We start from the raw sequence: 15,211 nt of genomic DNA, 5'->3' as shown, positions 1-15,211 counted from the left end.
GAAGTGGTGACCAGAGGGGAGAGAAAAGTTTGTGTATTATACAAAGAAAAGTGTTATATCTATATATAAAGAGGACATTAAAAAGCTTTGTATCCCAGCTAGCCCCTCTAGCCCCTCTAGCCCTTTTGTACCAAGACATCAGTCTGGCCTACAACTGAATGAAAACATGTGGTCTAACCCAAAGTTTCCATATATATATATATAATGTAAGGGATTAGCTCGGTGGTAGGCGTGGATGACCCCTTGGGGGGTGCGTTTTCCCAGAGAGGTAGCCGACAAGTGCTTGCAAACAAACAGTGTGGTTTATTAAATGGTGTTTTCTTCACCAGGCTGTATGCAGCAAAACATCCAAAATAAAATAAAACAGAAAATAAATCCTTGCCTCTGTGGGCGGCTACCTTCTCACAGCTGGAACCTACCTAAGAAGTCTTTCCAACCTACTGTTGGGCCGACACTGCTGATCCTACAGCAGACACTCAAATGTCCATTTGTTTGCTTTTCACACAGCACAAACATTGTCCATTGAACATGTCCCTTTGTTTTCTTTCACACAGCACATGTTCATTTATAACAGGATCCTTTACTCTTCACACTCTTCACATGGAACACTTCTCTTCACACTCTTCACATGGAACACTTTGTCTTCTCACCTTTGAGACGTCTTCACTCGTGGTTACCCTCCTTAGCTTCACATCGCTGTAGGGGGTCTTCTCCCATGCTCACCAGCTTGTCGGGAGGCACACATCCGACTGTCCCCCTCTCCCAGCCCACACGGCGACAGGCGGCAGCAGTCCTTCTCCCATGCCCACACGGCGTCGGGAGGTACACGTATGTCTGTCCTCCTCTTCCCAGCTCACACAGCGACAGGAGGCAGCACTCAATAGATTTTCTCTGGACAAATTATAGAGTCCTTGATCTCCTCATTCTGAACAGCTGAATGGTTTTCAACTTCCTGCTGGCTCTCTCTGCAGCCAACACCCTATAGTATCAGTGAACTTTCAAAGCAGGTGGGAATGTGTCTCCTCTCAGTGACTACATTCCCAGATTTACCTGACTTCCTGTCACATACCCCCCCCTCTTGTTTCAACCCTAGGGTTGGGACACATATTTCCAGGCACGCATGTGTCAGGCACTGCTGACTCACTGATAAGCCTCCTATTATCCTCAAGCTTCCGGATGAAACTGTTTTGTCATCTTCATTGACAGATTTCTCATAAATGCCACACAGTTTGTCTCTCATCTCATATACACATTCTTCAACTGCATTTTTGGCATCATTTTGCTCCTTCTCGTTTCTGTCATCTTCATTGACAGCTTTCTCATAAATGTCAGACAGCTTGTCCCTCATAACCGTCTGTCCAATCCACCATGGAGGACCGTGATCCATAGGCAACTCAATTGGGCTAGTCTTAATGTCTTCAACATTCTTAAGACGCCTCTCTCTGCAATCCATAAATGTTTTCCACAAAACTTTGAGAACCTTTGCTTCACTAAGCTTTGTTCCAAGTAGGGACTCTTGACATCCCTCTGTGACTTGAGTTGCCTCTCCATACATCTGTACACAATCATTGACTTTTTGTTGTAAAAGGGAATGATCTTCCTTCTTGAGCTTTGCTTGCTCTAAGATGCTGTGCAGAGGATTTTCCAATTGAGACAACAGGCTGTCACACATTTCTTCAAAGTGACCCCTGTTCCTTTTCCCAGAGATATCAATATCATTCAAACATTTCATATTCATAGGCAGATCTGAAGCATTTGCACTCATCAACTTCTTAAACTTTTCGCCCTCCTGAGCGAGTCGCAGTAAAGGCCTACTATTTGATTTGATATTCAGTTTATATTTCTTGCCAAACTCTTCACAGAAGTAGCCAACCAGAACATCATCAACTTTCCTTCCACCAACATCGGGGTTAAAGGCAACAACACAGTTGAACCCAGCGATCTGGGTGGTATCCATTATAGACCTCCTCTCTGCATCAGTGAAGAAGCATGGAACTGCAACACATTCTTTTACAGGTTTCTTCAATGCACTTTCTGCTGAACTATTTGACCGCTCAAGGTCACCTAGTTCTTTTTCTCTATCTGAATTCCACATGGAATGCATCTCAAGATCACGATCAAACTTCTGCCACCCGTCTTTCACCAGTTCCATTTTGGAAACACTCCCTGAAAGGCACTTATTCATTTGCTTCACGTTTTCACCAACAGCCTTAGTTTTCTCCACTAGGTTTTCAGCCTGAACTGAGAAATCACCACATTTCTTACTCAGCTCCTTTGTTTGCTGAAGCTCTAATGATACATTTTCCAATGCTTGAAGTTTTTGAAGGAACGGTTTATTCCAAAGGGGTGATTCAAGCCACATGTCGTCACATTTCTGAGGCTCACTCAGGACAGACCCCAAAACACTGATCCTTTTAAAAACTGCATCAGGCACACTATCCCCTCTTTGGGACAGATCCTCTGTTGCCTGGAATTCCTCTTCCAGTTCCTGCAACGGAATCTTCATCTCTTCTAGTTGCTGTTCTAAGGCTCGCTTAGACTTTTCTAGCTCCTGAACGCTTTTCACAACATCATCCTTGGAGCTGACCAATTCTTCCATTTCTGTACGCAGCTGTTTAACACTTTCTAGTTCAGCCTTACACTCTAGAGCTTCCTCCAAAGAGCGAGCCAAGAACAGGGCTTTGCTCTCGTTATCACGCACCTCCGTTTCTGCACGTGCGCGTTCTTCTGCATATTTTGCAGACACATTCTTCTCTTCACCAAGCATCTGATCAAACTTCTTTTTCACATCTTCAACACACTGTAATGAACCAACGCTTTCTTCCATGCGTTTTTTCATAACCGCTATCTGAGCTTGCAATGTTGCGACTTGCTCTGATAGGTTTTTCTTTGCTTCCGCCTCCTCTTTTAATTGTTCCAGGAAGCCATTTTTCTCATCTTCCATTTGTTTGAGCTTTGTGCTAAAACTCAGCCTTTGACACCTCTCTTCCTGTAAGAGTTCCTGCGTGTCTTGCAGCTGCGATTCCAAGATAGAAAAATCTTCCGCAATTTCTCTAGATTTGCTGTCTGCTTGAGAAAGCTGATTTGTAACATTGTCCAACTCAACCTGCAGTCGGTTTGCCTTCTCTGACAGCTTAGCACACAATCGGTCACCTTCTGACACCTTGACTTGCGATTCCAGAAGCTGTGCCTCTACTTTTTCCCTCTTATGTTCACAATCTTCTTTTCCCTGCATAAGAGCCTTCACCTCATTGGCTAGCATCTGGGAATAAGAATGTAATTCTGCCACACAGGCTTCTTTCTCCTTTAACTGCTGCTGGACACGTTGGGCTTCCCCTTTCCAACTTTCACAGTCCGCACGCCATTCATCTACCACATTGCTTAAAGTAGTGAGCTCATACACAGTACTCAGTAATTTAGCCTCTCTTTCACTTTTCTCTTTGTCGCTGAGAGACAATGTCGCTTTCAGAGCAACATTCTGTTCCTGCGACTCCTGCAGGTCTATTTTTGTAGCTCCCAAAGACTGAAGACTTTTTTCCAGCTGATTACGCAACTCCAACATATCAGCCATACTTTGCTTCTGCAAAGTCTGAATTTCACTTTCCTTTTCCATGAGGATGGTATCTTTCTCCATTATAGTCTCTCTGCGTTTTTGCAACTCGACCAAAAGAAGAGCAGTGGATTCTTCCCACTGTGACACATGAGACTTGAGTAGTTCATTCATTTCCTGCAAGTTTCTATGCTCCATTTTAAGCAATTCCAAGGCTTGTTCCTTTTCTTCCATTTTCCGTTGCAAGGCATCCAACTCAGCCCTGCACACATACTCGGTTTCCTCCAAACCGATGGCCTCCATTGGCTGCTGGCGTCTCTGTTTCCAGCCTGCCATGCTCTCTTGATGAGCCTTTTGTTGAGCTGCAAAGCTCTGCTGAAAATCCGCATTTGCCTGCTGTTGAGCTGCATTTGCTTGCTGTTGAGCTGCATTTGATATAATCAGATGTTTCAACATCTCCTCCATTTTGAGTTTACTTTTCATCTGAGCACACGTTTCATCAGTGTTGCTAGGGACAACAACCTTCCTCTTTAGTAGACTCTCTTTAGGCATGGATGGGGCTGGTTCAGACGGCAACATCCCCTCCATCCATAAAATCCGGTCTCTCATTTCATCTATCTTTGCATTTTTCAGGCGTTTGGATCGCCCCATCTTCAATAACTCCACAAACAAATTTTTCACAGTCCAGCAAAAAATTTTCAGACCACTGTCTCTTTAACACATGTAGTTGTTCTCTCTCTTGCAAGATCTCTTTTCCTGCGCACACAGTTTGTGCAGTCACTTGCACCAGACACAACAAAGTTCATCAAAAAATTTTGAGACCGCTGTCTCTTTAAAACACTTTTTTTTTTTTTGTCAGGATCTTCTCTCCTGCACACATAGATTGTGCAATCTCATGCACCAGATAAAGTTCATCAAACATTTGCACTTCCTTGCAGGGATCTCTGCTTATGCCCACTGCATACCTCCACCATATGTACGGGATTAGCTCGGTGGTAGGCGTGGATGACCCCTTGGGGGGTGCGTTTTCCCAGAGAGGTAGCCGACAAGTGCTTGCAAACAAACAGTGTGGTTTATTAAATGGTGTTTTCTTCACCAGGCTGTATGCAGCAAAACATCCAAAATAAAATAAAACAGAAAATAAATCCTTGCCTCTGTGGGCGGCTACCTTCTCACAGCTGGAACCTACCTAAGAAGTCTTTCCAACCTACTGTTGGGCCGACACTGCTGATCCTACAGCAGACACTCAAATGTCCATTTGTTTGCTTTTCACACAGCACAAACATTGTCCATTGAACATGTCCCTTTGTTTTCTTTCACACAGCACATGTTCATTTATAACAGGATCCTTTACTCTTCACACTCTTCACATGGAACACTTCTCTTCACACTCTTCACATGGAACACTTTGTCTTCTCACCTTTGAGACGTCTTCACTCGTGGTTACCCTCCTTAGCTTCACATCGCTGTAGGGGGTCTTCTCCCATGCTCACCAGCTTGTCGGGAGGCACACATCCGACTGTCCCCCTCTCCCAGCCCACACGGCGACAGGCGGCAGCAGTCCTTCTCCCATGCCCACACGGCGTCGGGAGGTACACGTATGTCTGTCCTCCTCTTCCCAGCTCACACAGCGACAGGAGGCAGCACTCAATAGATTTTCTCTGGACAAATTATAGAGTCCTTGATCTCCTCATTCTGAACAGCTGAATGGTTTTCAACTTCCTGCTGGCTCTCTCTGCAGCCAACACCCTATAGTATCAGTGAACTTTCAAAGCAGGTGGGAATGTGTCTCCTCTCAGTGACTACATTCCCAGATTTACCTGACTTCCTGTCACAATATATATATATATATACACGCACACACACACACCAAAAATATACAGTATATATAATACATATATATATATATATATATATATATATATATATATATATATATATATATATATATATCGTATATATACTATAAAGTAATAATAATATAAATAAGTCACGCTAGGTGAATGAATACAATCAGTGTATCAATAAATGAAATTAGAAATAAATTGATCTAAAGATGGCCAAAAGCATACAGCAATCAGCAAATTAAATGAGCAAACACCAAAAATGTTATAAATAAAAAGTCCAATAGAGTCTCTATTGTAGATCCAAACCAAGATAGTAACAATCCACCTCCAGTGTTTGTCCACAAAAAATAAAGTGCAAATAGACTAAGAAGTCACCAATGTGCTGATCCACCACCAGTATTTAAATCTGCTTACCAGATACTGGTGAAGTGTGCGCCTGTAAATGGCAGAAAAATCACTCCAACTCCAACTAGACCAAGGGGACAGCCAGGATATGGTATGCCTGTCGATCTCGTAGAGGGATGGCACCAATTCCAGTATAAGGGAGCAGCCTGATACCCCACAATGTTGACCACAGATCAGTTCAAAAAGTGTGTAAACGGTCAAAGTATATCACCACCATCATGAAATCAGAGATAAGACCACCATAGCATAAAACCAACTAACAAATTTGACCTTTGATAACGTCAGCTCTGACGAAACGCTTCAGGTCATGGCGTGCTGACGTCTACCCCCACGACCAGGAAGTACGGACGGATTAGCCGACCCGCCGGTGGCTCTGCTTGCATTACAATGAAGGCGCAATACTCTGCATTTTTGGTGAGTGTAATCCTTTATTTTAATAAAATATGTTAGTTGGTTTTATGCCATGACGGTCTTATCTCTCATTTCATGATGTTGGTTTGGATCTACAATAGAGACTCTATTGGACTTTTTATTTATAACATTTTTAGTGTTTGCTCATTTAATTTGCTGATTGCTATATGCTTTTGGCCATCTTTAGATCAATTTATTTTTAGTTCATTTATTGATACACTGATTGTATTCAGTCACTTAGCGCGACTTGTTTATATTATTGTTCTTTTGGATGCCAGCACACCTGAAGTTGCTGCTTTTATATAATTATACATCTATATTTATTTATATATTTCACATTTACACACTTAATTTTTCAAAACATTTTCACTATACAGTATCGGTAAATACAGATACACTAAATAAATATATGTAATTGCAGTATACAGAACATGAAAGACAAAACAACATTCCGTTTACCATGGTAGCTTCATCTTTATATCTTGGGTCTTGAAGTAGGACATTGCACTGCATTTCACAGGCATCCAAGTCATCCATTGTAAGGAACAGATGTGACAACTGTAGCATTACCTGTTAAATGAAATGGGATCAGTCGTTTTCTGAAACACTTTTAAATACTTTTATTAAACATGGACATTCACCTTAAAGTGGAACTTCACTCTCTCAATCAACACTGACTATTTTTAATCCTTATGCTGCTAGCATTAGTAAATAGATACGATCGTATATCATATTTACTTGTTTTAAACTTTTTTTTTACATTTCTTCAGTTACTTCCTGGTTTCCATGTCAAGGCAAATGATGTCATACATCCCAGAAGTCTTAAGGGGGGTAGGAATTCTCTCAGCTAAGCACACCCTCCTGCCTGCATGCTTGAGCTAAGGGCAGATGGATCTCAGGACGTAAATGCTACAGGAATCATCCGCCCTTACTCAAAATGGCCACTTTTAGAAATACTAGAGGGTGTTTTTCAAAGTGTTTCCTTTGAAAATTAAACCATGGAGATATGGATGGATGAGGTAGTTTGCTCTGAATATTCAAAATGAATTAAATAGTGTTTTTGGTTTGTGGTGCTCAGATGCAGTACAGCTCCGCTTTAAGAACCGGTCACCAAGCATTGGCCAGTCTGATACTACCCACTCCTTAATTATTCTGATTCTAGGCTCTATTACAGATTTGTACTATACAGAGTAAGCACACCGTGTAATGCTTTTACAATAAAGTTGTATTATGCAAAAATGTACAATTATACAATAGGTACAGATATCAAAGTATGTCATATCAAATAAAATGATAACCTTATAAAGTCTACAGCATGAATCTGGAGGAAATGAAGATGCTGTGTGTGTGTGTGTGTATATATATATATATATATATATATATATATATATATATATATATATATATATAAAAAGTATCTCACAAAAATGAGTACTACCCTCACATTTTTGTAAATATTGTATTCTATCTTTTCAAGTGACAACACTGAAGAAATTACACTTTGCTACAATGTAGAGTAGTGAGTGTACAGCTTGTATAACAGTGTAAATTTGCTGTCCCCTCAAAATAACTTAACACACAGCCATTCATGTCTAAACCGTTGGCAACAAAAGTGAGTACACCCCTAAGTGAAAATGTCCAAATTGGGCCCAATTAGCCATTTTCCCTCCCGGTGTCATGTGACTCGTTAGTGTTACAAGGTCTCAAGTGTGAATGTGGAGCAGGTTTGTTAAATTTGGTGTTATTGCTCTCGCTCTCTCATACTGGTCACTGGAAGTTCAACATGGCACCTCATGGCAAAGAACTCTCTGATTATCTGAAAAAAATAATTGTTGCTCTACATAAAGATGGCCTAGGCTATAAAAAGATTGCCAAGACCCTGAAATTGAGCTGCAGCGCGGTGGCCAAGACCATACAGTGGTTTAACAGGTCAGGTTCCACTCAGAACAGGCCTCGCCATGGTCGCCCAAAGAAGTTGAGTGCACGTGCTCTACATCATATCCAGAGGTTGTCATTGGAAAATAGAAGTATGAGTGCTGCCAGCACTGCTGCAGAGGTTGGAGGGGTGGGGGGTCAGCCTGTCAGTGCTCAGACCATATGCCACACACTGCATCAAATTGGTGTGCATGGCTGTTGTCCCAGAAGGAAGCCTCTTCTAAACATGATGCACAAGAAAGCCAGCAACAGTTTGCTGAAGACAAGCTTTCCGAAACCAGGAAGACGGATTTCCGGAACCATGTCCTGTGGTCTGAAGACACCAAAATAAACTTATTTGGTTCAGATGGTGTTAAATGTGTGTGGTGGCAACCAGGTGATGAGTACAAAGACAAGTGTGTCTTGCCTACAGTAAAGCAAGGTGGTGGGAGTGTATTGGTCTGGGGCTGCATGAGTGCTGCCGGCACTGGGGAGCTACAGTTCATTGAGGGAACCATGAATGCCAACATGTACTGTGACATACTGAAGCAGAGCAATGATCCCCTCCCCCCCTTTTGACACTGGGCCGCAGGGCAGTATTCCAACATGATAACGACCCCAAACACACCACCAAGAGGACCACTGCCTTGCTAAAGAAGCTGAGGGTAAAGGTGATGGACTGGCCAAGCATATCTTCAGACCTAAACACTTTTGAGCACCTGTGGGGCATCCTCAAATGGAAGGTGGACGAGCGCAAGGTCTCTAACATCCACCAGCTCTGTGATGTCATCATGGAGGAGTGGAAGAGGAATTCAGTGGCAACCTGTGAAGCTCTGGTGAACTCTATCCCCAAGAGGGTTAAGGCAGTGCTGGAAAATAATGGTTGCCACACAAAATATTGACACTTTGGGCCCAATTTACACATTTTCACTTAGGGGAGTATTCACTTTTGTTGCCAGCGGTTTAGACATTAATGGCTGTGTGATGAGTTATTTTGAGGGGACAGCAACTTTACACTGTTATACAATCTGTACACTCACTACTTTACATTGTAGCAAAGTGTAATTTCTTCAGTGTTGTCACATGAAAAGATATAATAAAATACTTACAAAAATGTGAAGGGTGTACTCACTTTTGTGAGATACTGTATATACTGTACATACACTATATAAACATATTAGATTGTCTGGGTGGATGATGTGAATTTCTTACTTTGTTGTCTGTGTCGTAGTATGAAATTGCATCTTTGTAGTATTTTAGTGCATTTGTGTAATCCTTCTCCCCTAAGTAATGTTCAGCAAGTTGTACGCAGATTTTGGAAGCCACTTGTAAATGGCTTGTTATCATATCTGGCTGTTCAAAAGGAACTCGCTTCAATATCCTCATCTGAATATCCAGTGCCTGAAATAAAATCCAGTGACATGTTTGTTATGTAGCTCACATTTGCAAAGCTTTCTAAAGAATTTACATTCCAGTATATTATAACCTAGTGGCCTGTGAAATTTATAATGAAACAGTAGTTCCACTGAGTTGGCCATATAAGAGCTCATTCAGAAAAACGAATAACCTTGTAAAGAGTAATGCCTGATGAACAAAGCTATTATAAACAGTATACTGCACTTTAGAGAGCACGGACACAAGCCTTCATGCAATTTTGGCTTGCCACAGTACAGCATTAGGTGCACTAAATACAGTGCCTTGCGAAAGTATTCGGCCCCCTTGAACTTTGCAAACTTTTGCCACATTTCAAGCTTCAAACATAAAGATATAAAACTGTAATTTTTTTTATGAGTGATCGACAACAAGTGGGACACAATCATGAAGTGGAACGAAATTTATTGAATATTTCAAATTTTTTTAACAAATAAAAAAAACTGAAAAATTGGGCGTGCAAAATTATTCAGCCCCCTTAAGTTAATACTTTGTAGCGCCACCTTTTGCTGCGATTACAGCTGTAAGTCGCTTGGGGTATGTCTCTATCAGTCTTGCACATCGAGAGACTGAAATTTTTGCCCATTCCTCCTTGCAAAACAGCTCGAGCTCAGTGAGGTTGGATGGAGAGCGTTTGTGAACAGCAGTTTTCAGTTCTTTCCACAGAATCTCGATTGGATTCAGGTCTGGACTTTGACTTGGCCATTCTAACACCTGGATATGTTTATTTGTGAACCATTCCATTGTAGATTTTGCTTTATGTTTTGGACCATTGTCTTGTTGGAAGACAAATCTCTGTCCCAGTCTCAGGTCTTTTGCAGACTCCATCAGGTTTTCTTCCAGCATGGTCCTGTATTTGGCTCCATCCATCTTCCCATCAATTTTAACCATCTTCCCTGTAACTGCTGAAGAAAATCAGGCCCAAACCATGATGCTGCCACCACCATGTTTGACAGTGGGGATGGTGTGTTCAGGGTGATGAGCTGTGTTGCTTTTACACCAAACATAACGTTTTGCATTGTTGACAAAAAGTTCGATTTTGGTTTCATGTGACCAGAGCACCTTCTTTCACGTGTTTGGTGTGTCTCCCAGGTGGCTTGTGGCAAACTTTAAAAGACACTTTTTATGGATATCTTTAAAAAATGGCTTTCTTCTTGCCACTCTTCCATAAAGGCCAGATTTGTGCAGTATACGACTGATTGTTGTCCTATGGACAGAGTCTCCCACCTCAGCTGTAGATCTCTGCAGTTCATCCAGAGTGATCATGGGCCTCTTGGCTGCATCTCTGATCAGTCTTCTCCTTGTATGAGCTGAAAGTTTAGAGGGACAGCCAGGTCTTCATAGATTTGCAGTGGTCTGATACTCCTTCCATTTCAATATTATCGCTTGCACAGTGCTCCTTGGGATGTTAAAAGCTTGGGAAATCTTTTTGTATCCAAATCTGGCTTTAAACTTCTCCACAACAGTATCTCGGACCTGCCTGGTGTGTTCCTTGTTCTTCATGATGCTCTCTGCGCTTTAAACGGACCTCTGAGACTATCACAGTGCAGGTGCATTTATACGGAGACTTGATTACACACAGGTGGATTCTATTTATCATCATTAGTTATTTAGGTCAACATTGGATCATTCAGAGATCCTCACTGAACTTCTGGAGAGAGTTTGCTGCACTGAAAGTAAAGGGGCTGAATAATTTTGCATGCCCAATTTTTCAGTTTTTTATTTGTTAACAAAGTTTGAAATATCCAATAAATTTCGTTCCACTTCATGATTGTGTCCCACTTGTTGTTGATTCTTCACAGAAAATTACAGTTTTATATCTTTATGTTTGAAGCCTGAAATGTGGCAAAAGGTTGCAAAGTTCAAGGGGGCCGAATACTTTCGCAAGGCACTGTATTTAGTGCACCTAATGCTGTACTGTGGCAAGCCAAAATTGCATGAAATACTTTCGCAAGGCACTGTATATCTCAGTTCTTATCACCATAAAGATGAATGGGGCAGTTTTGCATGCAATAACATACATTTACGATTTCTAGGATTCAAAGCTCATTTGAACCTTCAGTTTACAATTCCAATGGTTTATTTTATTTAGAGACCAGGCACATCCTGAGCATCCTGCCAGCATGCCTGTTTGTGTGGAAGCAGTGGTCCCTCTGCAGAAGTCTGACACACCACTTGATGAGTCAAGCTACAGAACATGCACACAGATGTCCTTAAAGAGGAGTTCCAGCCTGGGGAAAAAAAATGAAAAGCAGCTACAAATACTGTAGCTGCTGACTTTTAATATAAGGACACTTACCTGTCCAAGGAGCCCGTGATGTCGGCACCCCAAGCGATCTGTCCATCAGCTCCGAGTGCAGGCTCCAGCTTCTTCACTAAGGGAAATAGAAAGTGAAGCCTTGCGACTTCACAGCCTGTTTCCTACTGCGCATGAGCTTTCTGAATGGTCCCACTGTCAACTGGGACCTGTGTGTCTCCCAGAAGGCAGCGGAGGGAAGGAGGAGGGGCCAGAAAGTACGTAGATCGCCGCACAACGATTGCAGCGACCTTACCCGGAAGTGGGATCGGGTACCTGGTTTTGACAGGTTTTGACAGGTATCCGCTCCCCCCCTGAAGGTGCCAAATGTGACAGCGGAGGGGGTAGGAAGCAATCAAGCGGAGCTTCCCCTTTTGGGTGGAGCTCCGCATTAAGCAAAATTCTGCCTATTGCTAAAACACACAGTTTTCCCAAAAACTGTAAAACTACAGTGTGGCATACAGCTGGTCAAATAATTTCATGGCTGTAGGACCCTGTACTCATGTAAATTGTAATGCCTCTCTGAATCAGCATCCATCCACACATGTGCACAAGACAGAATTTTCCAAATGCAACACTTCAGTGACCGGCAAATCACATCATATGCTCACGTGCAAGTAAATGCCGATGTAGAGAAACATCAGAACTTACACAAGTATAGCAGCTTATAGTCATTCACTTTTTATGGCTGGCTATGATTGTCTCCCAGTCATATCCAACAATAGGGATCTGTGATGCAGGAGATTAGTACTTTTACAGGCCCCAAAGATTCCCCTGCTGTTGGCAAAAGCATTGTGGAGAATAAGATGTGGAGTCTTTCATTCTCTTCTGGTGGGGTTTGCCCTCATTTAGTAATCAATCCAGTTCTCTTTTTAATTCTTACTGCTTAGCCCCTTTCTGCCCCCACTTTCTGGCCCTTTAAGAGCTTCTAAATGCCAGGAGGCAGGCATTTGGGTTAAGTGACCGCTGTGATTGCCTGTCACATAATTGGAAAGCTCCTGATTGCAAGTATGCATTGGGAGCTTTCCGGTGCTCCCAATTCACTGGGTCCATATAGACATGGATGAGCGAGTTTGGGATAGAAGAACTTGAGTGGCCGGCACAGAGTCCTGATGTCAACCCAATATAACACCTTTGGGATGAATTAGAGTGGAGACTGCAAGCCAGGCTTTCTCATCCAACATCAGTGCCTGACCTCAAAAATAAGCTTCTGAAAGAATGGTCAAACAATCCCATAGACACACTCCTAAACCTTGTGGACAGCCTTCCCAGAACAGTTGAAGCTGTTTTAGCTGCAAAGGGTGGGCCAACTCAATATTGAACCCTATGGACTAAGACTGGGATGCCATTAGAGTTTATGTGCGTGTAAAGGCAGGAGTCCCAATACTTTTGGCAATACTATGTACATATATATATATAGCGCAATAGAGGTGTAGTTGGCAAAGGTTCCCTCTTTTGTGGGCAAATATAAAAACAAAAGGGGGAAAAACTATTAGGGCCAGTGGGAAAAATTAAGAGTCCAGTAAGTCCATAATAAGTCCACAGCAATGAATCTTGTAACTAGGATATGCACTTCAGAAAGGCAAAACAAGAATAAAGACAAACACAAGGGACAGCAATCTAAGTGCAGCATAAAAACTTTAATAAAATGGAATAAAATCACAAGCCAAATGCAACCTCACATAAATAGAAGAAAATGCGCTTAATTGTATTGATAATCAGCACCAAAGGCCAGTCCACCCGAGAGATTGAAGGACATAGGACTTCATATTCCTGACTACCTGGGATATCCCAAAGCACTGAACATTGAGGGGTCAGCAACACAGCATCAAGACCAAACACACCCAAAACCAGAACAGGGGAAAAGCCCACTACAAAGCTGCCCGCAAGACCTCTCGCCCAAAACTGGAATTCCAGAGGACTCGGGCTTCAACAGCTATGCCATTAAAGCTAGTAACCAAAAAGATCAGATCTCCACAACAGTAAATCTGGCCAATCTGGAAGAGTCCATGGCTTGTCTGCCAAGAGATTCACGATGTCTGCATACCATATTCCATACCAGGTGTGATCAGAATTACCCCAATACCCTCCACTTTTATCCGGCACAATGTAGTTTGCTGCCTCAAATATAGGTATGTTTGGATATTAAAGAAGTACAGCCAAAGCTCTTTGTTCATTCTGCACTCCTGTGACCCATTTTAAGCAGACAGCGGGTTGAAGCTGACATTACAGAGCCGGTCCCGGCTCGGGCAAGATTGCGACAATGAATTTGGGATCTGCTCACATGCCTGTGCCAGAAACCGGCTCAGCTTCTCAGCAATTTACTTTAATTTTTCAAAAACCGGCACCTATAGGATGCCAGTAAACCGGAAGTAGTGTCATGACGTCGCTTCCGAGTTACTACACCCAGGACCAGATCAAAGTAGATTCTGGCTTTGTTCAGGTCGCCGGCCAGCCGGCGGACGTGGGACAGGAGAGCCCGGGCAAACCGTGGAAGGCGGGGGTTTGCCCCCCTGCTGCTTGTAATAACAGCCAAGCGGCTGCTTAGCTGCATCTGTTCTTATTACAAGAGAGCCAACTGTCGGCTCTAAAAATACGGTACCAGGGTGATGCCTGCCATCACTCCAGTACAACCACTTGACCCCAAATGACGTACAGGTGCATGATTTGGCAGCAAGTGGTTAAAATTATTTTTCAGCAAATATGCTATGGAAACAAAACTACATGCAATATAAAGAGATTACAGTGTAATAGCTTCACATACACACTTTTTTCTGTGTAGGCTGCAGAACGTTGGTGGCTAGCTTACCTTGTTTAAAGTGTCAACCATTTCTTCAGTCCTATAGTTTTTGTATGTACGTCCAAGTAAAATGAGATACTTCACATCATTAAACAATGAGGGCAAATCAGAAACTGAAAGGAAATTGAATGAAGTGTGTTAGTATTTGTCCTCCTGATACTATAGAGCACGTGTCCAACACAAGGTCCATGGACTAATTCTGACCCACCAGGCTATTTCATGTGGCCTCTTCTGAAGCTGCAGAACCCCTCTTGTCTCTGCCCCCCCTTGTCTCAGCAGTCAGCAGCAGAGAGGAGAACAAATCTCCTTCACCAGATCATACTCCTCTTTGTGCAGCTGCGGAACCCCCTTGTCTCCACCTCTCCTGGTCTCGGCATTCAGCAGACTCTGGCAGCTGACTCCATCCACCCTGTGGTCCTTCTCCAGACCCTACACTTTCTGCATCCCAGCTCTGCCCCCAGCTTTTTCCCAGCAGCAGCACAAGGTAAGGGGGGTGTACTGTGATGTAAGGGAGGATGGGGGACTCCTAACAAGTAAGGGGAGGTGGCATGCTCTGG

General features: G+C 42.7%; 1 protein-coding gene across 2 annotated transcripts in view; it reads right to left on the bottom strand.

The window, feature by feature from the left end:
* The window catches only part of TTC21A (tetratricopeptide repeat domain 21A), a 114,847-nt gene that overhangs the window by 30,392 nt on the left and 69,244 nt on the right, over positions 1-15,211 (bottom strand). For both annotated transcript variants that reach the window (XM_082259581.1, XM_082259582.1), the window contains 3 exons: positions 14,664-14,767; positions 9,340-9,528; positions 6,673-6,783 (listed from right to left, as the gene is read on the bottom strand). In XM_082259581.1, coding sequence (XP_082115707.1) covers positions 6,673-6,783; positions 9,340-9,528; positions 14,664-14,767 — 404 coding nt within the window. The remainder of the gene's footprint in view (positions 1-6,672; positions 6,784-9,339; positions 9,529-14,663; positions 14,768-15,211) is intronic.

Source organism: Pelophylax lessonae, assembly GCF_965119305.1.
Source record: "Pelophylax lessonae genome assembly, chromosome: 5".
Classification (NCBI taxonomy): domain Eukaryota; kingdom Metazoa; phylum Chordata; class Amphibia; order Anura; family Ranidae; genus Pelophylax; species Pelophylax lessonae.
Note: the sequence above shows the minus strand (reverse complement) of the source record. Positions and strands in the feature narration are given on the sequence as shown.